Raw genomic sequence first — 25705 nt, forward strand, 5'->3', positions numbered from 1 at the left:
ATTCGAGTCATGTCTCGAATACTGACTGAGTGGACTCAGTAGATATTTTTTTTCTTTATTTCAAATAGGACTAATATATTTTCCGCCATTTTCGAAACGGCGTCAATTATTATAATCACTAAAACAGAAATAATTCAAAGAGACAAATAAACAAGCACACAGTCACTACACTCTATGTATTGCTTTTTCAACTACTAAGCTTCCTTTTTTCTTATCTTCTCCAACTTCTTTACCTTTTTTCCAGCTATGGGGTTTGCCCCTTCTTCACAAACTTACATGCTTTAGCTTATTCTTCTGCTAAATTAGAAAAACCCTAGCGGTAATACTACTCCTCACCAGATCTACATTTAGGTAAGGCCTTACGAGATTCTCTCTTTCTTCCGCTTTTGCTTTTGCTTTGTTTTTTATTCCTTTGGGCTTTTCTCTGTTTTTATCTTTTCTCGCCGTTAGATCTGAGTGACAACACTTCAGTTTTAGCTGAAGAACCTGCATTGTGCGCTAGATCCGAGCACGATCTTTTCTCTTTGTATAATTCGTATACCTGAGCTTATCTGTCGAGTTCTTGTTCTTTGTAAGTGATTTTATTAAGAAAAAATGGGGGTTTTTTTTATTTTTTTAATTTTCGGCGTATTTATGTTTTGGTTGCATCGTTATCCGTTTGGTAGCTAAGAAAAAGTGAAGAAAGTGGGTAGGAAAAAAGAGCTCCCCATTTTTGTTTTATTTATTTTTAATTTTTATTCAATTTGGTTTTAAAGGGTGGAAAGAGACACCTTACTTATGCGTCGGTTACAGTGAGTGCGCATTATTAACGTTTAAAGTCGATACTTCTTTTTTGCTTTCTTTTAGTTTTTAACCATTTTTTGTCGGTCACCAAACTAGGCAGTCACCTCTTATATTAGAATGAAAATGAAATTAAGTAGAACTTTGGTAACCCTCCCCCGCTAAATATGGTGTGCTTTTGAAGCAACGGGAATTTAGAGCTTATTTTGGCCAGGGTGTCTTAATTAATTTAAGATTTAAGGGGACCCCAATTTATTGAAAGCTGCTCTGTCTAGTTCCTTTCTTTCTACTTTTGTCACTGGGAATTTCTTAAAGAGACGACAATGTGGGAAAGTATCAATTTTGAGTTTGTTTGATTAATACTTCAATGGGTTGAATGACACATTTCTTTCTGATTTGCTAGAGCTTGTATTGTAGCATAAAATGGAGGACCCCGAGGTACAACCTGGTGAAGACCCGGTGATAAAGTCCCTGAATTTGGATCACCAGTTTGCTGAAAGTCCGGTGGGAAGTGTGAGTAAGGTTGCTAAGCCTAGGAAATTTAGTGAAGCAGCAGAGACAAAAGTCTCAACCCCGGCTAATTCAACCAGGAAGAGAAGTGATACTAGAAATGGAACTGAATTAAGTTCAGGTTTTGCCAAGTCAACTGTATCTTCTTCACTGAGATCATCCAGTTCTGTTGCTGTTCCAAGAAGAAACAGCACAGGGGGCGTGTCTGAGAAGTCATCAGCCTCTAGTGCAAGACTGCAGAACAATGCTAGTTCTATTGCAGGCAAGAAACCCACTGCCCTGTCGGCTACTGAATCAGTTAGGCGGTCCCTACCTGAAATCAGAAGAAGTTCACTGCCTTCAGCGGCGACAAAACCCACATCCAGAGCAAACTTTCCAGAGACCAGAAAGTCAGTTCCAGTGTCTCCGGTGGGTCGAAGTCTAAGTACATCTACTGCATCTGATACAAGCTTACAAAAAACTGTGAGAAAGTCCAGTGTAAAGCCATCGTTATCAGCCTCTTCATCTTTGAAAAGGCTTACTTCTTCATCAGTGGACAGCACTGCGAGTAGCACAAGTAGAAAGACAATTTCAAAGCTTTCTTCTCCAGCCACACGCTCGCCTACTGTATCCAGTGGTTTAAGAGCTGGGTCTCTGTCCACATCCCTGGATAGGAGTTCTAATTTATCTGGGCGAAAGAAAACGGTGACCCCAGACAGTAGAGATTCACGTTTTATTGTTCTTCCCCAGGTGGAGACAAAAGCTGGTGATGATGTGGTAAGCATACCTGTTACATGGTTACATCATATAATATCTGATGGTATGCATCAGGATGTTAACATTGTCCACAATTTAGTCATGGTTATTATAGGTATGCTTCTGGACCTACTCAGTCTCTTTCTAGGATGAGCTGATTAACTCTCCAAGTAGCTATCTCCGAGTAGTTTATACTGTTATTAAAGTTGTTTTCTTTTTTGAATTTATCTACATAGATATACATCTCATTATCCTTCAATATATAACTTTGTGTGTTAATGTGAATGTTATACTTTCTATGGCTTTTCAATGGTTCGTCATCAAATGTCATATTTCTTCCGGGTAAGCTTCTAATTGATCTAGTTGTTTTGTTTCTCCATTGCATCATCAGAGATTGGATCTTAGAGGCCATAGAGTGCGCAGCCTTAATGCCAGTGGCTTGAACTTGTCACCAAATCTAGAGGTAAACTGATTCTTTTATTAGACGTATTAATTTATCCCATTTTATTGGAATTTTTTGTTTTTTTTTGCATTTGAGGCTGCCCCACACCGGACTATTTCCCTTTTTTTCTTGTAAAGCAATGGTTGAACTTCCATACACTTAAGGTTCGATAAGAGAAAAAGCACTTAGGTTGCTAGTGTATGTGTGGCTTATACGTGCCGCTCCATCATTTGGGGCGTTTTCTATTTTTAGGTCTGATTTGTTAGGTCTGATGTGCAAAATCCTCAATACTGAAATAAGTATCGGTTCCTTCAACGTTATATAACTATAAAGCGTGTGTGTGTGTGTATGTGTGTGTGTGATTATTTATCTAGCAATAAGTTTTAGAGGCAGGGAAGAGGGAACTTAGAAACTGAAGTGAAATCAGTCTGATCTTATTGTTCAGACTGGCTGGAATATGTCATGAAATCAGAATATTACTGGAGAAATTTTCTTGAATTCCATATTATTGTCATTCTGCTGATTGTTTTATATGGCAGTTTGTTTATCTCAGAGACAATCTCTTATCAACAGTGGAAGGAGTTGAAATATTGACACGAGTGAAGGTTTGATAATTTATGAACCGCACACTGTCTTTTGTGTGTGTCGAGGCATACATTGGAACTGATTGATTTTATTTATCTTTATGAATAAATTGGTAATTTATCTTTCCAGGTTCTTGATTTGAGCTTTAATGATTTTAAAGGGCCTGGATTTGAACCTCTTGCAAATTGCAAAGCTTTACAGGTTTGCCATTCTAGCATACTTCTCTCTTGAATGCTGAGAGAAAATATTGGTTTCCTCCATGCTTCAAGGTCCTTATTTATTGCTTGTGCAGCAATTATATCTTGCTGGGAATCAAATCACTTCACTTGCAAGTTTACCTGAGCTACCGAACTTGGAGGTGAGCTCTTAAAGTTGTATCTATCTTCAAGATCATTTTCCAGGATTCACATTTAATTTTAGCCTTCTAAATTTTTGTACTTTTTCTTTGTTGTTCCCTTTTTTCTCTCTAGTTTCTCTCTGTTGCTCAAAACAAGTTGAAGTCCCTTTCGATGGCAAGTCAACCTCGACTACAGGTTTACATTCAGTTTTGATTATTTGATTGGTATTGGTTATTCTTCAAATATTTTTGACAGTATATATAAAAAAATATATTTTTGACAGTTTATTGTGTACTATTAATATAATATCGTTCATATTTCCTGTGCAGGTCTTAGCTGCCAGCAAAAACAGAATATCAACTCTAAAGGGTTTTCCTTATCTTCCTGTTCTTGAGGTTAGTGAGTGCCTGGACTTTATGATATAAGCTGGTATGTATCACATCATGATGTGTTTTTTAATTGTAATGTGGCACAGCATTTGCGAGTGGAGGAGAACCCTATACTTAAGATGTCTCATCTGGAAGCTGCTTCAATTTTGCTTGTTGGGCCTACCTTGAAGAAATTTAATGATAGAGGTACTTCTAGTTTTGAATATCTATAAGTTTGCATTAGAGATACTCGTCAGAATTAATAAGGGGCGTTCTTATAGATCTTTCCCGAGATGAGCTAGCACTTGCAAAGCGTTATCCTGCACATACAGCTTTGTGCATTAGGGATGGGTGGGAATTTTCTCGTCCAGACCATGCTGCAGGTTTGAATTTTGTGATAACTCCTTGTTTACTATTTTCTTTGCAAATTAAATAGCACCAATATAGGCATGCAATATGTACACATGGCATGAGATGTACTTATCAAAGCATTCACTTTGAGATTTCTTGTGTTGCTACAGCAGTAACAGGAAAGGGAAAAAGATAAAAATGTAGTTATACCTTGACATTTTTATGTTATCCTAACTTTTTCTCCTTACCGTATCTTAGGCCATAAACTTTTAGTTTTTTTCAAAATATTTAAATATTTTGTATTTTTATAGATATTAAAATTTTTGTTGTGTCTACAATGCCCCCCACCCGTATAAAAGACCTGGTTTCACCCCTGGTATTTAATGTATGGTTTTTTCAGCAGATTCTACATTTTGCTTCCTTTTTGAGCAATGGAAGGATAATTTTCCTCCTGGTTATCTGCTTAAAGATGCCTCCATTGACAAACCTTTTGAGGAGGATGCTTGTCGCTGTCACATTGTTTTTGTTCAAGAGAGCACATTGAGCACTGATTCAGATATAATCTTAAAGTATCAATGGTTTCTGGGGGAGAGAACACTTTCAAATTTCATTGCTATTCCTGATGCCAATAATGAGGTAATTGATCAGGATAGTTTGTCACTTCTTCTGTAAACATATTTGGGGTGATAAATACTTCTATTTTATGTTTTGTAATGTCATTTTTTCCTTAATTTTATTATTGTTGGCTAAATATGGTATCATGTGGTTGTCTAGGTTTACTGGCCGAAGCATGAAGACATTTATAAAATATTGAAAGTGGAATGTACTCCAGTTTTAGGGGAAACCGATTATCCTCCAATTTTTGCTATATCATCTCCCGGTGCGCGAGGTATATACTTTGTCTTTTGGTTAATGAGTTTTCCGTAATTTTCTTCTCTTTTTTCGCAATATGCCTTAGTGCTCATGCATGCACAGAGCAGAATCTATACACAAGTCTTTATAATTTTATGCACCTGCATACTATCTGTTCATTTCACTTTGTAGTTTGTACAAATCTGTCTTATTTTCTCTACTTTTAAAGCTTGCTTCTCTGCCTTTTGAAGGGAATGGAATTCCAAAGGTTATAAACCTTGAAGTACATGGTGAACTGGTGGAAGGTAATGTAATCAAGGGTCATGCTAAGGTTGCATGGTGTGGTGGGACTCCTGGGAAGGGTGTTGCTAGGTAAGAATGCTTCTTAGTGTTTTTAGGACTTGCCCATTACTGATATGTGTACGTTTGTGGATTTCTTTTAAATAAACTTATGGATTTTGGTCTTTATGTACACACCAGTTACAGAAGAAGGTGCCAAAGGGGAGCCACAGTATAAGTATACTGATTTTGTAAAAGCAGGTGTGTGGGGAAAATTTATGCATATCTCAGCTTTGATATGACTTAATTTTGTCTTCTATATTTATGTATATCCCCGTTGCATGCGATTTATATAGCAGTTGTTTGCATTTCTATTAACTGGTTCACATTGTTGTATGCATGTAAGCTGCTAACTATACCTTGTTATGCCATTTCTTCAAAAGATATAGATATCTTGTTGAAGTCTTGACATCTTTGGAAGTTTAACTAGGTTTGTACTTCCTGTTGAGTCTGCTTCTCTTTCTGTTCATTTTACAGTTCAAGAAAGGTGTTCTAAATTGAGGACTTAATTAGATGTTATAGGAGCTTATGCCTGGCTTTCATCTTCTTATGTGTTTTCTGTTTCGAATTCCAATTTTAAATGACTGAAATATATTGGCAGCTCCTCCATCCGTCAATAATGTCCGAATTGTTGGAGATGCTGTAGAAGGGAATGTCATCAGAGGAGTTGGCAATTACTTTGGAGGAAGAGAGGGTCCCAGCAAGTTTGAGTGGCTACGTGAGAATAAGGAGACTGGGTTAGTACACTTTTAAAATGAGTACTTTGGAGAATTAACGGATTTAATCCTTTCTCCTCATGCGTTAACCTAGCCCCCCCCCTCTTTATATCTATCATGCATTTCCTTTTACATGAGTTGACCCTTTTCTCTATTGTGCATATAAAGCTTTGCAAACTTATTAGTTTGATGTTTTTTCTTTTGCAAAACTGTTTCCAAAAATTTCCATATATCTTCGTATTTTATACAGTTTGTTATTTTGCCTTATTTTCTTACAGCCTTCTTTTTCACTTGGCTCTCTTATGTTTATACATGAGTATACATTCTGTTGTATGGAAATAATTTCTTAATCATTCCTTCATTATGTTGATTGAATTTTTTCCATTAAAAATCATCTAGAGGTTTAATCCCAACATTGTTTTCACACAGTTTTCTTGCATTATATTACCTTTAGTTTAGTTCTTCACACATCCTTTTACTGGAATTTGTTGACAGAGACTTTCTGATCGTTACAAGTGGTACATCTGAGTATACCTTGACCAAAGAAGATGTTGGGAGATGCTTGGCTTTCGTATATATACCTATAAACTTTGAAGGTATATCCAATTCATCCTTGTTTGAAATTTTACAGGATTTCTTACCAGTACAACCGAGCAACTTGTAAATCATATGTTAATGTGGTAATATTCACTTTCTTTTCAGGACAGGAAGGGGAATCTGTGTCAATAGTCTCTGGTACTGTGAAGCAGGGTACGCTTATTTATGTTTATATCTTCTGGGTTATTTATGTTTTGTCATTGTTCGATATTAAATTGGTAGGACTAGTATATACATAATTAAAAAGTTTGCAATTGAGTAAACAGATATCATTGTAATTAAATTCCATTTTAAGAGGTTTTGCTTGGTTTGCTTTTAGAGTGAATTCTTAACCTATTTATTCTGCATAATGCATGAAAAAAATAAGAGCCCACTGCAACCTGTGGTTGACTTCTCTATCATCATTACTATAAAATAAAACTGTAGGGCTTACACCTTTTTAATATTTTAACAATGTTCACTAGCCCATGACATCATCCTTGTTGAATGTTAAGCCAAATAATTTTTCTCTTTAATTTTTATGGTGAGGTATTTTCATCTGCTTATACTGATTGCAAGCTATTGTTTATGTTCCCAGTTTGCTGATCATTTATGCTTTATTAGTTTACACATGACATTACCATCTTGGAGCGAGACATATTATCTATGATATAATGATTTCAGTCTTATTTAACATTTATCATCCTTGTAGATAAAAAACCTGTTATGGATTTCTTTGTTTTTATGATCTTATTTTTTTGAATTTCCAGCTCCACCAAAAGTGACAAATGTTAAGATAATTGGTGATTTGAGGGAGAACAGTAAGATTACTGTGACTGGTACTGTCACGGGAGGCACTGAAGGTTCAAGTAGAGTACAATGGCTTAAAACAAATTCTTCAGTACTTAATGGTGAGAATGAGCTTGAAGCACTGAGCACATCCAAGGTTGCTAAGGTTGGTTGTTATTAAAACATTTGCACATGTAGTCTCTCATCCTGACATTTATGCTTGATGCAAACTCTGAGTTGAGTTTGACCTTCATTTAGGCATTCCGCATACCTCTAGGAGCAGTTGGCTATTATATTGTTGCAAAGTATACTCCGATGACTCCTGATGGTGAATCTGGTGAACCAGTTTATGTTATATCAGAAAGAGCAGTAGAGAGTAAGCATTTTCGTTTCCTTCCTGTTTATGTGCTTATCATGTTGGATTTCAGTGCAAAGAGAATAATAAATAACAGAAGGTTGAATATTAACTTTGGATATTGATCTCAACCCTTTTTTGAGGTTTTTTAACAGTTTACTTATCTGATTGATGTACATTTATGCTTTTAATCTGTACAGCTCTCCCCCCCAGCCTGAATTTCTTATCTATCACGGGTGATTATAATGAAGGTGGAATATTGACAGCATCATATGGCTATATAGGGGGCCATGAAGGAAAAAGTATCTACAATTGGTACCTTCATGAGGTATGTATTTATGTTAACTAGGGTTCTCATATGGCTTTATTAACTTGCAAAATGGTTTAGTCCCATTTTTAAGTTTTGATGTTTTAAATGTATTAAGTTTCATGTGAAATTCTGTAATCATTGGATTCTTCTCTAATAAGAAGAAAAAACAGTTCCAAAATATCAAGAAAGAATAAAGGTGTTAAAAGCATCTGACTTAAGCTTTTGTAAATGAGTTTCACTCTTACTAACTTATATGTTCTTGGGATCTGTAGGTTGAAAATGACACAGGCATTTTGATTCAGGAGGTTCGGGGGCTTCTTCAGTATCGAGTAACCAAAGATGCAATTGATAAATTCATCTCCTTTCAGTGTATTCCGGTGTGTGATGATGGGACTGTAGGTGAGCCAAGAACCTGCTTGGGACAAGAACGCATTCGTCCAGGTGACATTCCATCTTTTATCTCAGCATTTCTTATTTATCCTTTCTTCATCCAACATGTTAAATTTTAACAAATTGAAAATTTTCCAGTGGAGTTCAAAACAAGTAATTGTAATAATTTACTTTATTGGAAAATGGAGAAAAAATATGGAATCAGAAAAAATGGCACTTAGGAGAAGTTTGTTAAATAGGATTGCAAGTTTTTCTCATTTGAGTCATTTTCATCTTAATGGCTTAGTGTTTCGTCTTGCAGTAGGGCCTAGAGGTATTTTATTTATTCAAATGAGCAGTTAGGATGTTCTTAGAATCTTAATATATTGATTTCTTCTGAATTCCATTATAAGTCGATTCTATCTATAAGTTAACATGTATACAAATTCTGGTGGTTTAAAGAACTTAAGAAATAACCTATCAAAGCCCTAATAGTTGGCCATGACTAAATCCTCAGTCCCTAACATTGTATATAGTTGTAATGCTCTCGCTCAAGTTTGTATAGATGTTAATCATGCCCAAATTGTTATGGAGCTATTCAACTCAAGTTCCTGTTAAAATCTTATGCTTATTTCACCTAGCTGGTTTCCTGTCTTTCATGTATCCAGTAGAGATGTATATTGCAAAGTGATAATCAACCTCATTGTGCTTAGTTTGCATATGAAATACATTTTCGGTGTCCGCATTGTGACATGTCAAATATGGAATGAACTTGAGTCTACATTTTCTTTATATCTAACGTCCTTTTTAACTTTCCTTTTAAATATGGATTGCTGGTTATTTTTCATTCATCTAAGCCCTATGTTCTTGTCTTGCTCTTATTCTAAATGTGAATATGTTTTGGTGCATTCATGGTTGCTAAATTTGGAATAACTGGATCCAGTTCTTGTGCTTTGTGCTTCTTGATGATCAGGAAGCCCAAGATTGCTAGCACTGCAGATTGTTGGAAATGCTGTTGAAGGAACTATTTTGAGTGTTGAGAAAAAGTACTGGGGTGGTGAAGAGGGAGATTCAGTTTTTCGCTGGTTCAGGGTAATTATCTGACTTTTTTCCTGTAAACTACTATTTTCTTCCTACTCTTATGCGTTATTCATGAAACGTTGCTACTGGTATTCTTCGTGCTCACATGAAAAATATAATTGGTATTCTAAGCTGAAGAAGATGAAATTTTATTTGAATAATTATTAAAGTTGTAAAATTTTATTCTCTTTTAATATGTATATCTGCAGGCTAGTTCAGATGGTTCTCAATGTGAGATTAATGGTGCTAATGGCTCATCATATATGCCATCAATTGATGATATTGGCTTCTTTATTTCGGTCTCATGTGAGCCTGTGAGAAATGATTGGGCTCGCGGTCCCATTGTTCTTTCAGAACAAATTGGGCCTATTGTAGCCGGTATAGAGTTAACTTTCTAATCTAAAACCTTCTTTTCTTTTCCTATTTTTCATTTCCTTCTTTACCTATTGGGTTACAATTGTTTCAATCATTAATGATGGAGATAGGTGTTATCTTGAAATTGAATTTGAAATGCAGGTCTTCCTACTTGTCAGTCTTTGGAGTTTCTTGGATCAATGATGGAGGGACAACGTTTGAGCTTCATCGCTTCATATATTGGAGGGTGAGACTTGTGGTGATATGCAATCATTTCGATGAGAACTGATTCTTATATCCTAATTGTAGTAAACAGGCACTGTAGAACTGAAATCCTTGTTTTTGATTCAGGGAGAGGGGAGACTGTTTGCATGAATGGTTTAGACTGAAAAACAGTGGTATCAAGGAGAAACGAAGTAGTGATGGTGAGTTTTGTTATTGAATCTTAACTAAAAGTTTCTAGATAGCTATTTGAGGTGCAAAGCTGAAATTCTTGCATATCTTTCTAGAGTTTCTGGATTTAACTATTGATGATGTGGGAAGAAATATTGAATTTGTTTACACTCCCATTCGCAAAGATGGAGTCAAAGGGAATCCTAGGAGCATAATATCTGATGAGATTTCTCCTGGTGAGTTGTACAACTCATTATTGTTTTTTTTTTAATTTTTAAATTTGTACACTCGATACCATGCTTATTCCCATGATTGTGTCCAAAATTTTCTTGTATCAGCGGATCCAGTAGGTTTGGACCTTATCATTCCTGATTGCCATCAGAACCTGGAGATTGTCCCACTGAAAACATATTTTGGTGGACAGGAAGGTGTTGGAGAGTATACGTGGTATAGATCAAAGAACAAATTAAATGGGTCTGTATTGGCAGATATATTTAGTTCTTCTGAAGATGTTGTTATCTGTGGTCAGGCATCGTAAGTTTTAACATTGCAATAGGTTTCAGGATGTCTGTATAACTTTTGCATGTGTAAAGAGAACATTTATTGATACCTTCTACTTTGGCAGCATGTATACTCCATCACTTGAAGATGTGGATGCTTATTTAGTATTACATTGGATACCCACTCGGGTTGACGGGAAATCAGGAAAGCCATTAGTTGCAATTTCCAATTCACCAGTTATTCCAGGTATATCTGAGATTATTCATTATTTCTTGTCCATTGTGAATACTGAATAACATGCACTTGCCATTGATATTCATGGTAACTTTCTTTTTGAGTTGAATGTTTTGAGCATTCATATTATGTTAATGCTACATTTGTTTTGAACCGTTTCATGTATCACATTAAATGCAAATATATTGCAGCACCTCCCGTTGTGTCTAGTGTTTGTGTGAAGAAGCTGGATTCAGGGATGTACTCTGGGGAGGGAGAATATTCTGGTGGCTATGAGGGGTCAAGTCTCTTTAGTTGGTATAGAGAAACTAATGATGGAACAATCATTCTCATCAATGGGGCTAATGCTAAAACTTATGAGGTTACTGATGCAGATTATAACTGCCGTTTGTTGTTTGGGTAATCATTCCATTATACTCATTTTTTGTTATTTAACCCTCATAAATTTGATATCCGGTCATCTTATTGCATAAATTTTAGCTGTACTTATTCATTTTAAGCTGTTAAATGCTTCTCTCAGGTACACACCAGTTCGATCAGATTCAGTTGTTGGAGAACTTAGGCTGTCTGAACCATCTGAAATTGTTTTACCTGGTAAGCAAAACATTAGCCTTTGTCTCTTGGGAGCGAATCATTATTTGAATTAATGATTTCTTTAAAGGAAACAAATTGGGATTTGGGAAGACTTTTAGAATTTCCTTATTTGTTGGTTATATAGTCTACCTGTATCTCCTGCCCCATCTGGTGTAATTCTGCTGCCCTTGTATATTTCTGCTTCAATTATGTGAGTTCTGATTCAAGCCTGTTTACTTAGGCCTGAACTTGTTTCAGCTAACCAGATTATAGTTCATACCAGCAACCAATAGATACTAGCACTGTTTTGGTATATGAGAGGAGAGTATTACTATTACCAGCATGTCATAGATTTTCTATCCAATCCTCGACCCCTTCTCCTAGAACTTGAACACATCCCAATTAATATTTAGTACAACATATTTCTTTAATTATTTTTTGCAATTTGAAAAGCATTATTTTGATTTGAATTTGAAAAATTCCTGCACACCAGAGCTTCCAATGGTAGAGATGCTTGCTCTTACCGGAAAGGCAATCGAAGGTGATGTACTAACTGCTGTTGAAGTGATTCCAAAAACTGAAACCCAGCAATGCGTTTGGAGCAAGTACAAGAAAGATGTGTTCTATCAATGGTATTTTCACATCATACATAATCTTGTTAAGATCCAAAGCAACCACTGAAGTCTATAATACTGTCTTTCTTGTGGTTTTTTTTAACATGAAGCTGAATTAAGAACGAAATCAATATGAAGAATTAAAAAGCATTGAACATGAAGAGGCAGTGAAAATGAAATTTTGTTTTCATATCTTGTTTTAATGTAACATATAAGGTATCCTGCAGGTTCTTTTCATCAGAAACAGGGGATAGAACATCCTTTGAGCCATTACCTTCACAACACTCCTGCTCTTTTAAAGTTCGCTTTGAGGAAATTGGTAGATGCCTAAAATGTGAATGCATTGTGACCGATGTGTTCGGAAGGTCAAGTGAGCCAGTATATGCTGAGACTGCTCCTATATTGCCAGGTTATTTGCATTTCACATTCATTCACTGTATTTACTCCCAAGGAAAATTCTCTTTAACAAATTCATTATGGTTATAGATTTATAGCTCATTCATTCATCATCTGTCATCATGTTTATGAGCCTGTCATCAAGAAAGATTTCTCTTGGGTGTGTTAGAATAATTACTTCTACATGAGCTACTCACCATAACTAAAATTTGATGTTCAAGAGTCCTTTAAAGTTAAATGTGGGTCCATTTTTTAGTTGGGATATAAGAATTACTAATGCTGTTGCTTATATTAAGAATCATTTGTTGATTTATCATTCGGCTCCTTTATTTGATAATTGGAGTTCTCTTTTTCTTCAGGCTTTCCAAGAATTGATAAGCTTGAGATTGAAGGAAGGGGCTTTCACACCAATTTATATGCCGTGTGTGGCACTTATTTTGGAGGAAAAGAAGGAAAAAGTAAAATTCAGTGGCTTAGGTCAATGGTTGGCAGTCCTGATCTTATATCTATACCAGGTATGCAAAATCCATGAGTCTGCCAAGGATTTTAGATATCTATATAATTGTTTGATTGAATTTCCAATCATTGGATGCCAGTAACAATATATTTCCCCCTCGTTTTTGGTCAAAAGTTGATAATATAATTTCTTGGTAATAAATATTTTTATAGCATACTGGAATGTCCTGGTTCCAATCCTTTTACATTTCTAAGGATTGACTGATCTGGGGGAAGAAGAAGAATATACTGCCTGGCTCCTTCCTTAAGATATCAAATGTCTCTTATGAGATTATAGGGAACTTATTTATCAACTGAATTTAAAGGCATAAAGTCAAAGTTCCAATTTTTTTTGGTTCTGAAAATGGATTGATCCTGCAGGTGAAACAGGGAGGATGTATGAAGCAAATGTTGATGACGTAGGGTACAGGTTGGTTGCTATTTATACACCAGTAAGGGAGGATGGAGTTGAGGGGCAACCTACTTCTGCATCAACTGAGCCAATTGCAGTTGGTAATTTCGAATTTCTTCTTGTTTAACTTGTTGAATGGTTATTATTATATTGTTGAAATCAGAGATTTAGAGGAAGAGAAATAGAGAAATTAGAGAGAATTGTATCAATCTTGTGTAATGCAAAAGATAATGGCAAGGCTATCTATATACAAGAAATAGAGCTAAGGAAAGAACAATTAAATTTAATCCCTAATTATCAGCTAATAAAATAAAAAAAATCCTAAGAATCTGTTGAAGGTCACAATTATTTTTTCTTAAAAGTTTATTGAAGTTTTTTATTGGGCTAATCGAATTTCTTCTCGTGTTGCTTGGTTGAGCATGAGCTTATCTAGTGTTAGATGATTTGTAGAGTTCTATTCATAGTAATTAGATGTGTATGTTGTCCCACAACAAAATATCAACTTAAACGTGGCGAAGGCACTTTGAATTGTTTTACATATTGTTCTTCAATTTTTCATGCATTTAATGTTTTTTCCTTTTGTTTATGTGGGCATTGTTTAAATTGCAGAGCCTGATGTTTACAAAGAAGTAAAACAGAAGCTTGATCTCGGATCCGTAAAGTTTGAGGTGAGATTATGTTCCTTGTTTTGAAGCAATATGTATTTCTTTTGACCATATATAAGTTTTTCCCTTAATATACGTATGTTGTGGTGTTGATGCATCTTTCTATTTTTATTACTATGAAGGCATGCTATCTGCCATTACTCAATTGACTTCAAAAGTCACAAGAATAGTTTAGGTTATTCATTATTTCGAGTTTTGTACAGCACCAAACAGAGACTTTTATTATACTTTATTTATTCCAATAGATGTAATGTCAATTTAGAAATATAGGAGCCAAAAGGAGGGAATAACATAGAAATCCACCTGAGACTAAATACTAGTTGAAAAATGTAAGACAGTGATTTGATACTTACAGATGGACTGACATAGTTTGTTAATATTTCTCGATTTCTGAGACTTACTGCTTCAATCTCTGGAACAGGTATTATGTGACAAGGACCGCAACCCAAAAAAGGTTATTATTTCATTTCTCTTTCAGTTCTATATACGGCTGTTCTCTTTCAGAAAGAAGGAATAATATATGCTTTTATCACTATTCATATTGCAGGTTCCAGGAGAAGGGTGTCTTGAGAGAAGAATCCTGGAAATTAACAGAAAACGAATCAAGGTTGTGAAGCCAGGTTCAAAGACTTCTTTTCCTACTACTGAAATACGTGGAACCTATGCTCCGCCCTTTCATGTAAGTTTGTTTCTTGACAGAGATAATTTTAGTTTGTTAGACAATGCAATCCTCATCTCTTCTCCTTTAGGATCTAAATGAATTGATAACTCTATTCAGGGACCTGTTCTTATTTAAAAAAAAGATTCTGGGGTGTTAAACTAGGGATGCTTCAGCTTAGAAAGCTTTGATCATTGTGCCATTCTTCCATAGTTCTTTTTTGTTAAAATCTGGCAGGTGGAAACTTTTCGTAATGACCAACGCCGACTTAAGATCGTGGTGGACAGCGAAAGTGAGGTAGACCTCGTGGTGCAGTCACGATACCTCCGAGACGTTATTGTTCTTGTGATCCGTGGTCTTGCTCAGCGGTTCAATAGTACATCTCTCAATTCTCTCCTTAAGATAGAGACATAAAACTTGGTCAGAAAACACAAACGCATCAAAAAGCAATCAAACTGTAGGTTTCCTGTTTAGGTCTGTATGCTTTCTCTCACCAAAGGTTTTTATCTGTTTCGGTGCCATTGTCGTCTTCATTATTTTTGCTTGTAAACAGTATATATTATCCAGTGTTCTGTTTGCACCAAGCATCGGCAGTGCCGATGTTTCACTTGTGTGTACATTATTAATTTGAATGACACTATTCTATTGACAATTGTTTCACTAGTGTTAACATATGATCATATTTCAATGGTTGACTTGTGATGCTCCTCCGCTCTCGAGGTTTGTAACGGTAGACGCCTGTGTTGTATCAATAGTGTCCTTAGCTGCATCATACTAAGCATGTTACTGTCCGAGAATCCAATCAGCTCGTTACTGTCGGAGCATGTGAAGAATCCGATGATGGAGTTGAAGATAGTCATGATGATTGCGGCATCGACTGGTGTTCCTGTTTTCTCTTTAATGGCTGCAAGGAACAGTGGTGCCACATGAGTGCGGCCTATGCGAGTGAAATACCGAGCTTGGTCAAGTACGTTAGCTAGCAAATCTATAGCCATCATGGGGAATGGATATACTCACCTTTTAGAAATTTTAAATTATCATATATTATTATTATTATTATACTTTTTATTTATAATTTGTTCTTTTTCCTCAGAATTTTATGAATTTGTTGACTCTTCAAATTTTAGAAGCTTGTAACTCTGACATAGAGGTATAAATGAAAGTTCGGTGAATTATTTGTAAACTGTTTGTATAATGTTCGTTTATTAAGTTAAATAAATAAGGATAAATAAATTTTTTATGTTCGTTTAATAATCGAACGAATGAACATGAACATATGCGCGTTCGGTTCGTTTATGTTTACGAACAAATTCATTTAAGAGCTTGTTTATATGTTCAACAATCTTGTTTAATTTTTTTTAAATAATGGGTGTAAATTTTTTTAGTTTTTATCATTTTTCTTTTTTTCCTAAATAATAGGATTCACTTACCCTTCTGCCCGTCCATATTGGGTTTTAATCGGTGTTCTTTTTCCCGGCAGTGATTGGGTTTAATGTAGAAACTGTACAATACAACAACGTCAAATTTAAGTATGGGATTTATGTATCACATTATCAACGCTAAATGAATATGTTTGCGAACGTTAAACGAATTCAAATAAACGTTAAATGAACATATTGTTCATGAACATTAAGCGAACATGTTCTCGAACGTTAAATGAAAGAACACAAATACCTTTAAAAATAAACAAACCAACAGGAACATAATATTATTCGTTCAAACTCGGTTCATTTACACCCCTACTAACATAAACTCTTAGTTTGCCCTAGACTTGTCATGCCCTTCAATTGATATTTCTAATAAAAAATTAAATACTAAAATAAAAAATAAATATAATTTATATGAGAAATTATCAATAAAACCCAGACAAAATAATAATAGACCATACTCCATCCAACCGAAAAACACTCATGCTAGCGTGGAGTGAGTGCTTGAGTGTGTAAACCAAAGGTAGCAAAAAATGCGCCAGCTGAGCTCTCAGGTTATCTTACGCATCTTCCCAAGACGCTAAAATACGCAGTCAGCAACTGACGACACCTTTCAAAAATTGTTTTATTGATAATTTGCCCCCTAGGTTATATTTAGTTTTTCAACCTGGTACTTCAAGTTTTTTTTTTATCAAAAGTACTCGTAAAGTATTGAAACGTTATGCATTTCATAATATTTTTCCTTTTAGAATAGTTTAGGATAATTATAAGATAATATATGTTCAGAATTTTTCATAATATATTGACAACACATACATAATCACAAATACAATCAATAACGGATTCAAAAATATTTTTCAGGGTGAGTATATATGTGTTAATAAAAAAAAAATCATATGAAGTGGACACAAATAAAATTTCAAGATAAATACATTCACTAAAATAAACAACTAACATAAAAAAATTCAAATTCCAGAGTGGAGCACATACTCACCCTGAATTCTACGCATATCCATCATTAAATACAATTGTTTAAATATGGATCCTCTAAAAAGCTTAGTATTCTCTTTTACTATCTAGTCTTTCAATCATATTTCATAATCATGAATGGTAAAAATGTGACAAGTGAGGCTTATAACAAAAACAACTTTTTAGGTATTAAACTGTTAAAATAAGTATACTTAGGGGACAGATTGTCAGTAAAACCCTAAACAAAACAATAATAGTCCATTATGGCCAATCCAACCAGAAGTCACTCATGCAGTCATGCTAGCGTGGAGTGAGGGGTTCAATGTGATGATTGAAGGTAGCAAAAAATGCGCCAGCTGAGCTTTTCTCCCCCATTCCCCTCTGGCTTTGGATGCTTCTGCTGTATTTGGCTATTTTGCTCACTCTTCTTCTTCTTCTCTAGCTAAGCAAACAATAAATCTTGAAGCTTTCCAACCATTGCTCTCATTTTCCTTCTGTTTCAAGCTTTGACGTTTCCTTCTTCATTGTTGCAGCCATTAAGGCATATTGGTTAATTCTGTCTTTACTCTCTTCTCTTTTTTACAAACAAAAAATTTAAAAAATAAGGGAAAAGAATAAGCAAATATGTCAGTTTCTATTACAGTCGCTTTTCTTGTCGTTTTATGATTTTTTTCCTTTCCCTTTGTTATTACTGATAATATAAGCATCTGTAATATAAGCATGGATCTGACTACCGAATCCCGTCGTCAAGCGGCGGCTCAGCTTCAAAACGAGGTTTCCTTTTGGTATTATAGCTTCTGTAAGCTCGTAAAATCTCAGCAAGAGTACGCAAGAACGCTCTGCCGGTGGATCCAACTTACTGATTGCCTTGTAACCGACAAGCGGCAGAGTCGTTGCGCATCTGCAGTTCGTACACTCTCTGAGAAATGGCAGCGTGGCTTAGAAAAATTACCTGATAAGGTAACTCAAGCAGCCTTTTAGCTGATCCTCTGTGCTATCATTTGGAGTTATCACTTACTAACCTCTGGTGAATGCAGGTGGCTTCAGATGCCATTAAGCACTTTTTGTCGGCCGTCGAATCTATAATCCGACAGCAGGCCGAGGAGCACAACCAGTAAAGAAAATCCGAGAAGCTCGAGAAAATGTTTCAGAAGGAGTTAATCTCACTAACGGAGATGGAGAAAAAGGCCGAGGGAAATGTTCTGAGCCCCAAGCATCCTTTATCGATGAAGCGTGCCAGAACCGAAGCCTTGAAGAAGCGAGTCGACACGGAGAAGACCGAACATCTAAACTCTGTCCAAGTAAGCAATACCATGATTTTAAACATCCTAAAAACTAGCCTTCCCAATGTATTTCAGGCATTAATGGGATTCTCCAAAGCTTGTGTTCATGCCTTTGAGGCCATTGACAGCCACAATCAACCGGAAGAAATTCCTTGTGCCTCGGAGAACTCGACAAACTGATTTTGTGCCGGGAATTGTCGAGCAGATCCGATCCTCCGTAATGCAGTGAACATGAGAGGATAGAATTATAATATATGTATGCATCTCAGTTTACTTTTCACCAGGAAATGCAAATCTTCTCCTACAGCAAACGTCAACCTCGTTAGTTCCTAATCTCTCTTGGAAAGCTCCTACATCGAAATATTGTTCGCCTTCGATATCTCCTCAAATCTTACCACGGCTCGGATCGAGGAACGGTTCGATCAAATCACCGTCGAACAAGTTTCATTTCTGCAGTTATCTTCTCCTAGTTGAATGATCTCCATTGTTTGTGGCTCAACCCTCCGACACCTTTTATTACTTCCAACGTTAAAATGAACATGATTATCAGCAGTTCGAGTATCTGAACCATCGTTTGAACAAAACATGCCATGGCACTCGCTTCATTCAGTAAGTAAATCACACGAACACATATAATTTTTAATAACTTTATATAATTATTTATGATTTTTTAAAATTTTATGATTTTATATTTAGTACAATATTTTAAAAAATCGACAATTAAATCTCTAATTGAAAACTAACACTAATTGAACTTTTCGTACGTTATTATTTCTCGTATCAACTATCAAGTCACTTGTTAAACTGTTTTTTTAATTTAACCACCGAAAATTAATTTATTAATCGACTAATCTATATTAAATACGGTAGAGGTCTATTTCAGCAACGATCTTCTCAACTTAATTTGTTCCATTTTCAATTAATTTTTGTTGTTAAATTGTTATTTAGTAGAATATCAGAAATATTGACAGAAAAATAACTGGATTATAGTTCTTAATTTAAAAACTTTAATTAAATGTTATTTTCAATTAATGGCTTACATGATTTTTTTTTTATTCTGAGATTTTTTTTTTCTGAGATTATATTAACTTTTTAAACTTATAATTATAATACATTTATATGGATATCATATTGAGAATTTTAATTCATGCTATTAAAAAAAGAATTTTAATTCATGTCCGTGTGTTCTATTAAATTTCAATAGTAAACTGAGAGTTCATTAGTATAATCCCAAGAAGAAACAAAAGAGTAACTGAAAGTTGGAAATTGTAACAGACTAGAGAGATCTTTGCCGCCTAAAACTAAAACCCTAGAAATTCTAAAAGCAAAACTACCTGATTCCCAGTATCATCCAAAAATCAAAAATAGATCAAAAAAATCTTATTGAACCACGCTTCCTTCTCTCCCATCGGAAAGCGAAGAACAATTCGAGACTCAACACACCGTGGCCGCCGAGGTTATACTGATGAACGAGGTGGAGTCGAAAGCGGCTCAGTTGGGTATTGATCTGAGTATCGATTTCAATTCCATTCAACTTCCTCTCGGTGAAAACTTCGGCATTGTCAGGTTTTAGACCCGTTTTTAAATAACTTCGGACTGATTTTGTTTGTTTGTTATTTGCTTTTCTAATCTTTGTTTCTTAATTTGGGCAGTGACGACGAGGATGTTTACCATGAAGATCAGCTGGAGTTTGATTCCGGGTTTGGAAATGTGATCGTCGTTGATAATCTCCCTGTTGTTCCACGCGAAAAGTTCGATAAACTCGAGGGTGTACTTAAAAAAATCTATAGTCAGATTGGTGTAATTAAGGAGGATGGCCTTTGGATGCCAACTGATCCTGAGACTAAGAAAACCTTTGGTTACTGCTTCATAGAGTATAATACTCCTCAGGTTCGATATTTGCAGCTTATATATATATATAACTTTGGTCTTATGGGCTTATGGCTTTAGATTTCAAAATCTTATTTGGTTTTCTGATTGTTTATGGTCATAGGAAGCCGAGCTTGCTAAGGAGAAGACAAATGGGTACAAGTTGGACAGATCACATATTTTCGTTGTCAATATGTTCGATGATTTTGATAGGTACTTGAGAGTTCCGGATGAATGGGCTCCTCCCGAGGTTAAACCCTACACGCCAGGGGTAATATTGTTTTGGTTGTTTGTAGTAAATGTATTTGATTCCGATTCTCCTTGCTATTGCTATACATACACATAGGCAGTAAAAGTGTTGATTAGTGTTGTGATATATACTGTGTCTATTCAAACATTGATATGAAGCGGCTCATAACTTTTCTTCATGAATAATTGTGTTTGTATCAATGGGTTAATACTCTATGTAACGATTTAATATGTATGAAAGATGGTTTTGGATTTGTTTGTGGCCATGGTAGTGTTGAAATTTTGATTTTGTTTTTGTATTAATATCAGTATAATTGCATTTAGATTTTAGTGATGGTAGGTACGAAGGTACATTGAGGGTGAGAGGGGTTTTTGTCCCTCTCAAAATTTTTGGTTTAATAGTATTTTAAATCGTTATCAGTTTTAACTTAAATAAAATTAAAATTTTGTTCCTCTTATTTTTTAGATTAAATACTTAATTAGTTTTTATTATTTTAAATTTAAATAATTTATTCCTCTGTATTTGATTCTAGTTCCATCCATGAGTGATGATAACTGTAGTTTTGTGTTTGGTATTATGGGGAGTTTGTCACTATTAGAAATGTGTTTCAAAGTATTATTTAACCGCTATATATTACAGATAATCTCAAGTCTTCTTTTATTGCACAAAACCTGTGTTCTCTCCATGATAGTTTCCTAGTGTTATGCATGTTTATCCGCACACGTGTGTATATATAGATATATTTCTTTGATGTCATTGCAGGAAAATCTTCAGAAGTGGCTTACCGATGAAAAGTCACGAGATCAATTTGTAATTCGTGCTGGCACTGATACGGAGGTTCTTTGGAATGATGCAAGGCAGTCTAAAACTGAGCTTGTTTACAGGCGCACTGTAAGTAGATGAAACTCTCGCTCTTTATTATGTATGTGTTACATTCATCATGGTTAGATATCTGTGTCCATATCTTTTGACCAAGGTGGCAAGGTGTAGTATTGGTTGAATTATTTTAATGCAGATCTTTTATGGGTAATTAAGCTGGTTGTCATTTTCATATTCAAATTTTAATACCTTATAATTAATTTTAACCTTTTTTGTTTGCAGTTCTGGACTGAAAGTTTTGTACAGTGGTCTCCCCTAGGGACATACTTGGCAACAGTTCACAGGCAAGGAGCCGCAGTTTGGGGAGGTGCTACTACCTTTAACCGCCTAATGCGTTATGCCCATCCTCAGGTTAAGATCAGACTTTTGGTTAAGATTTTCTCTGAACTTTGCTTCTTTTTTTTCACCTTTAACACTCAAACATTGATACAGGTTAAGCATATTGATTTTTCTCCTGCGGAGAAATTTTTGGTGACTTACAGCAGTCATGAACCAAGCAATCCTCGTGATGCAAATGTGAGCTTTTGGAACCAATTACATATTGCTTAAACTTTATTCTATTATTCAAATGTTATATCTGATATAATCTTATGTATTCAGAGGGTTGTGATAAACATTTTTGATGTGAGAACCAGTAAAGTGATGAGAGACTTCAAGGGTAGTGCAGATGAATTTTCAGTTGGAGGAGCTGGAGGTGTTGCTGGAGTTTCTTGGCCTGTTTTCAGGTGATCCTTTCTTCTGATAATCCTTCAGGAATCATGTGTTCCGCGTTCTCTCTGTCACCTTTCATCTCATCTTTGTGAGTAGGGCAGCGAACGAGAGTCAAGTTCGAGTATTGTTGAATTGAACTCGACTCGAAAAGTTTAAAGTTGAGCTCTACTCGAATTCGATAGCTCGCGAACTTAAAATTATCAAGTTACATTCGAACTCAAAATCAAATTTGAAGCTCGGCTTGAGCTCGAAAAAACTTGAACTCTAAATATTCTCAGATTTAGATCGATTGAAGCGAGAATTTGAGCTCAACTTTAAACCTTAAGCATATGAAAACCTTATACTGATTTTTTAATAAAAAACATATAAATATTAATATATTATTTTTTTCAAGTTGCTTTTGAGCTTTTCGAATTGGGTATCTTATCAAGTAGCTCATTTTGTCTCGTTAAGAATTTGAGTCAAGTTTATTTAAATTGAATGTTGATTGAGCTTTGACCAAGTCGAACTCGAGCTTGCGATCTATCTTGTCTCAATTACATCTTTATTTGTGAGTTTATCTGTATCTAATTAACTATATTGTCATGTTATAGATGGGGAAGTGGAAAAGCGGACAAGTATTTGCCAAACTTGGGAAGAATATGATATCTGTTTATGAAACAGAGACCTTTAGCCTTATCGACAAGAAATCTTTGAAGGTTGAGAATGTTGTGGACTTCAGTTGGTCACCAACAGACCCCATTCTTGCACTTTTTTCCTGAACTTGGAGGCGGAAATCAACCTGCTAGAGTAGGCACTTGTGCTTTGTTTGAGATACTTTATTTATAGAGATTTAGATTTAGATATCAACTAATGTGCCACTTGCACGAATATATCAGGTGAGTCTAGTTCAAATCCCGAGTAAAACTGAGTTGAGGCAAAAGAACCTTTTCAGTGTTAGTGATTGCAAAATGTACTGGCAAAGCAATGGTGATTATCTTGCTGTCAAGGCTGATCGCTATACGAAAACAAAGAAAAGCACATATACAGGCTTTGAGCTCTTCCGCATCAAAGAGAGGGACGTTCCAGTTGAGGTTTTGGAGCTGGATAACAAAAGTGACAAGATCGTTGCTTTTGCTTGGGAGCCCAAGGGTCACAGGTTTGCTGTGATACATGGGGATAATCCAAGGCCGGATATTAACTTTTACTCTATGCGAACTGCTCACAATACAGGCCGAGTTTCAAACCTCAGCACACTTAAAGGCAAGCAAGCAAACGCCCTATTCTGGTCACCCGGTGGACGTTTCATTGTGCTTGCTGGATTGAAGGGTTTCAATGGTCAGCTGGAATTCTTTAACGTTGATGAGCTTGAAACCATGGCGATTGCTGAATTTCATGGCAACGGATATTGAATGGGATCCCACCGGAAGGTAAGCCAAAGATAATTTGACAACATCTATAACGGGTTTACTTGTGTTATTTTCTATTTAGCTTAAGTAAAATATATATATATATTTTGCTTAAATATCTATTCTAATAAGTTATTCACACTGCATATGTTAGGTATGTTGCAACAGCAGTGACTTCTGTTCATGAAATGGAAAATGGTTTCAACATATGGTCCTTTAATGGCAAGCTACTTTACCGGATTCCAAAGGATCATTTCTTCCAGGTAAATAAATCATTCCTACCCGATGCAAAGCATAAATGATTATATTTGATTGTTGGTACTTGAGTGCCATGCATCAGTTACTTGGAGTTGGGTTGTATATTACAGGGTTTGGGGGCAAGTATTAAATTGTGGCTGCAATCTAGGGTAACGGTTGCATCATAATGTCGTTTGAGATCACCGTAATATCATAACTATAACCGCAACCTCAACATAAAAACATAGTTACCTTAATGAAATAAATCACACAATAACATCTATAGCTGCGACACCGTAGGCGCAACTTGCAACCGTAATTTAGTACTATTTTTGTGCCTAGGGATGGCAACAGGTCTAGTTAAGGTCGGATTTTTGGTCAACCCTACCCAATCCAAAAATATGTATCCTCCACCCGAACCCTCCATCCTACCCGACTTGAAAAATATATAGTCTCCACCAGACTCCGACTCGACCCAAATTTTTAGAATATAAATCAGACCTGACCCAACTTGATTAAAAAATAAGGATTTAATTAAATAATAATAATTTAAAAAAAAAATTATATTATTATCTTCGAGTCATGTCAAAATTTTTTCACCCTTTACCCGAACTTGACCTGATCTCACCCCTTAAAAATCCGACCCGATCTACACCTGATTTTTTTTAAAAATTCAATCTATCAAGTTGAGTCGAGTCGGAACTCGTTGGATTTGGGTTAAATTATCATCCCTGTTTGTGCCATTGAGCATTGTTCTCATTGTTTTGTGGGGACTTTGTTATTGCATTGCAGTTCTTGTGGCGCCCAAGGCCGCCATCCTTTCTGAGTCCAGAGAAGGAAGAAGAGATAGCAAGGAACTTGAAGAAATACAGTAAAAAGTACGAGGCAGAGGATCAGGATGTGTCGATGCTATTGAGCGAGCAGGACCGGGAGAAGAGAAGGTTGTTGAAGGAGGAATGGGAGAAGTGGGTTAGCGGATGGAAGAGGACACACGAGGAAGAGAAATCGGAGAGGCAAAAGTTGAGGGATGGGGAAGCTAGTGACGAAGAGGAGGAATACGAGGCCAAAGAAGTTGAAGTTGAGGAACTCTTGGATGTGTCGGAAGAAGTCCTACCTTTCGAAGACTGAAACATGAAAACACCACTTTTTTGTTGATTGTTTTGTTTATTGGATGTCATCACTTATTTATCATTGAATTTTGAGGCATCAATAATGGCGAAGCAATTTTTTTTTCATAATTATATGATTTTTTCCTAATTATATCTTCTAAGATAATTGCGTTTCTACTGTCAACATAACTACATCACTTCTATATTGTTCACTGGGACGAAGTACTCGGTATAAGTGAGAGGGCCCTGACCACTCACTCCCACCTAATTTTCATTTTGGATTTATTACTTATATTTGTATATTATCTATTTTTTCTGGTTGATTTCAAAAATTATAATATGTAGTCAAATTCGAGTTTTTTATTAAATTATGGTCACTATTAGTTAACTGTTAACGGATTAAGTGACATGGTTGTTAAATATTGTTGAATATTCAAGAGCCAACATTGTTGAAAATTAGTAGCAGTCGGCGGCTAAATTTGGTCCATGGTGGGCTACCTAATTTTGCTGAAAAATGGGCAGCAATTGTTGAAATTTAATAGGGTTAATTACACTTTAGTCATTGCACTTTAGGGTATTTTCAAATATTATTCCTTAAGCTTCAACTATAAATACCTTAGCCCATTTAGCTTCAAAATCATCCCAAAAATCATTTCTTTCTCCCAATACTAAATAATTTAGAGAGTTCTCTTGTGAGTAGTGAGTGTTTTGTAAACACCTATAAATTTTCTCTATTTAGTAAAAGATCTGCAGCAGTCTGGAGATGTAAGCAAAATTGACTGAACTCCGTTAT

At 35.5% G+C, this 25705-nt stretch overlaps 2 protein-coding genes and 1 pseudogene across 2 annotated transcripts; all 3 read left to right on the plus strand.

Moving 5' to 3' along the window:
* Positions 1-1012: 1012 nt before the first annotated feature.
* On the plus strand, positions 1013-15446 carry LOC120145182 (187-kDa microtubule-associated protein AIR9-like). Its single transcript, XM_039159073.1, is given in 37 exon segments — positions 1013-2046; positions 2417-2488; positions 3007-3072; positions 3182-3253; positions 3345-3410; positions 3523-3585; positions 3720-3785; positions 3866-3965; positions 4040-4141; positions 4513-4745; positions 4884-4998; positions 5213-5409; positions 5411-5501; positions 5902-6037; positions 6512-6612; positions 6719-6766; positions 7363-7547; positions 7640-7757; positions 7937-8064; positions 8319-8487; positions 9389-9507; positions 9705-9873; positions 10012-10096; positions 10201-10274; positions 10359-10478; positions 10581-10776; positions 10868-10989; positions 11169-11376; positions 11498-11571; positions 12044-12182; positions 12392-12573; positions 12920-13075; positions 13437-13568; positions 14077-14135; positions 14554-14586; positions 14680-14811; positions 15028-15446. Coding segments are annotated over 37 exon segments (5148 nt in total). The 5' UTR covers positions 1013-1203; the 3' UTR covers positions 15205-15446.
* A 2457-nt stretch (positions 15447-17903) lies between these two features.
* On the plus strand, positions 17904-20907 carry LOC120145192 (protein ALTERED PHOSPHATE STARVATION RESPONSE 1-like). Its single transcript, XM_039159082.1, has 3 exons — positions 17904-18146; positions 18224-18665; positions 20897-20907. The coding sequence occupies exons 1-2, from the start codon at positions 17907-17909 to the stop codon at positions 18302-18304; spliced, it is 321 nt and encodes a 106-aa protein (XP_039015013.1). The 5' UTR covers positions 17904-17906; the 3' UTR covers positions 18305-18665; positions 20897-20907.
* On the plus strand, positions 18362-24967 carry LOC120145408 (annotated as a pseudogene).
* Positions 24968-25705: the final 738 nt, after the last annotated feature.

The sequence above is a fragment of the Hibiscus syriacus genome, unplaced genomic scaffold, assembly GCF_006381635.1.
Source record: "Hibiscus syriacus cultivar Baekdansim isolate YM2019G1 unplaced genomic scaffold, ASM638163v2 tig00110893_pilon, whole genome shotgun sequence".
Lineage (NCBI taxonomy): Eukaryota > Viridiplantae > Streptophyta > Magnoliopsida > Malvales > Malvaceae > Hibiscus > Hibiscus syriacus.

Coding starts and splice junctions, on each gene's coding strand:
- LOC120145192 (XM_039159082.1), top strand. CDS start 17,907: ATGGATCTGACTACCGAATCCCGTCGTCAAGCGGCGGCTCAGCTTCAA. Junction 18,147..18,223: donor TAGAAAAATTACCTGATAAG/GTAACTCAAGCA, acceptor TGGTGAATGCAG/GTGGCTTCAGATGCCATTAA.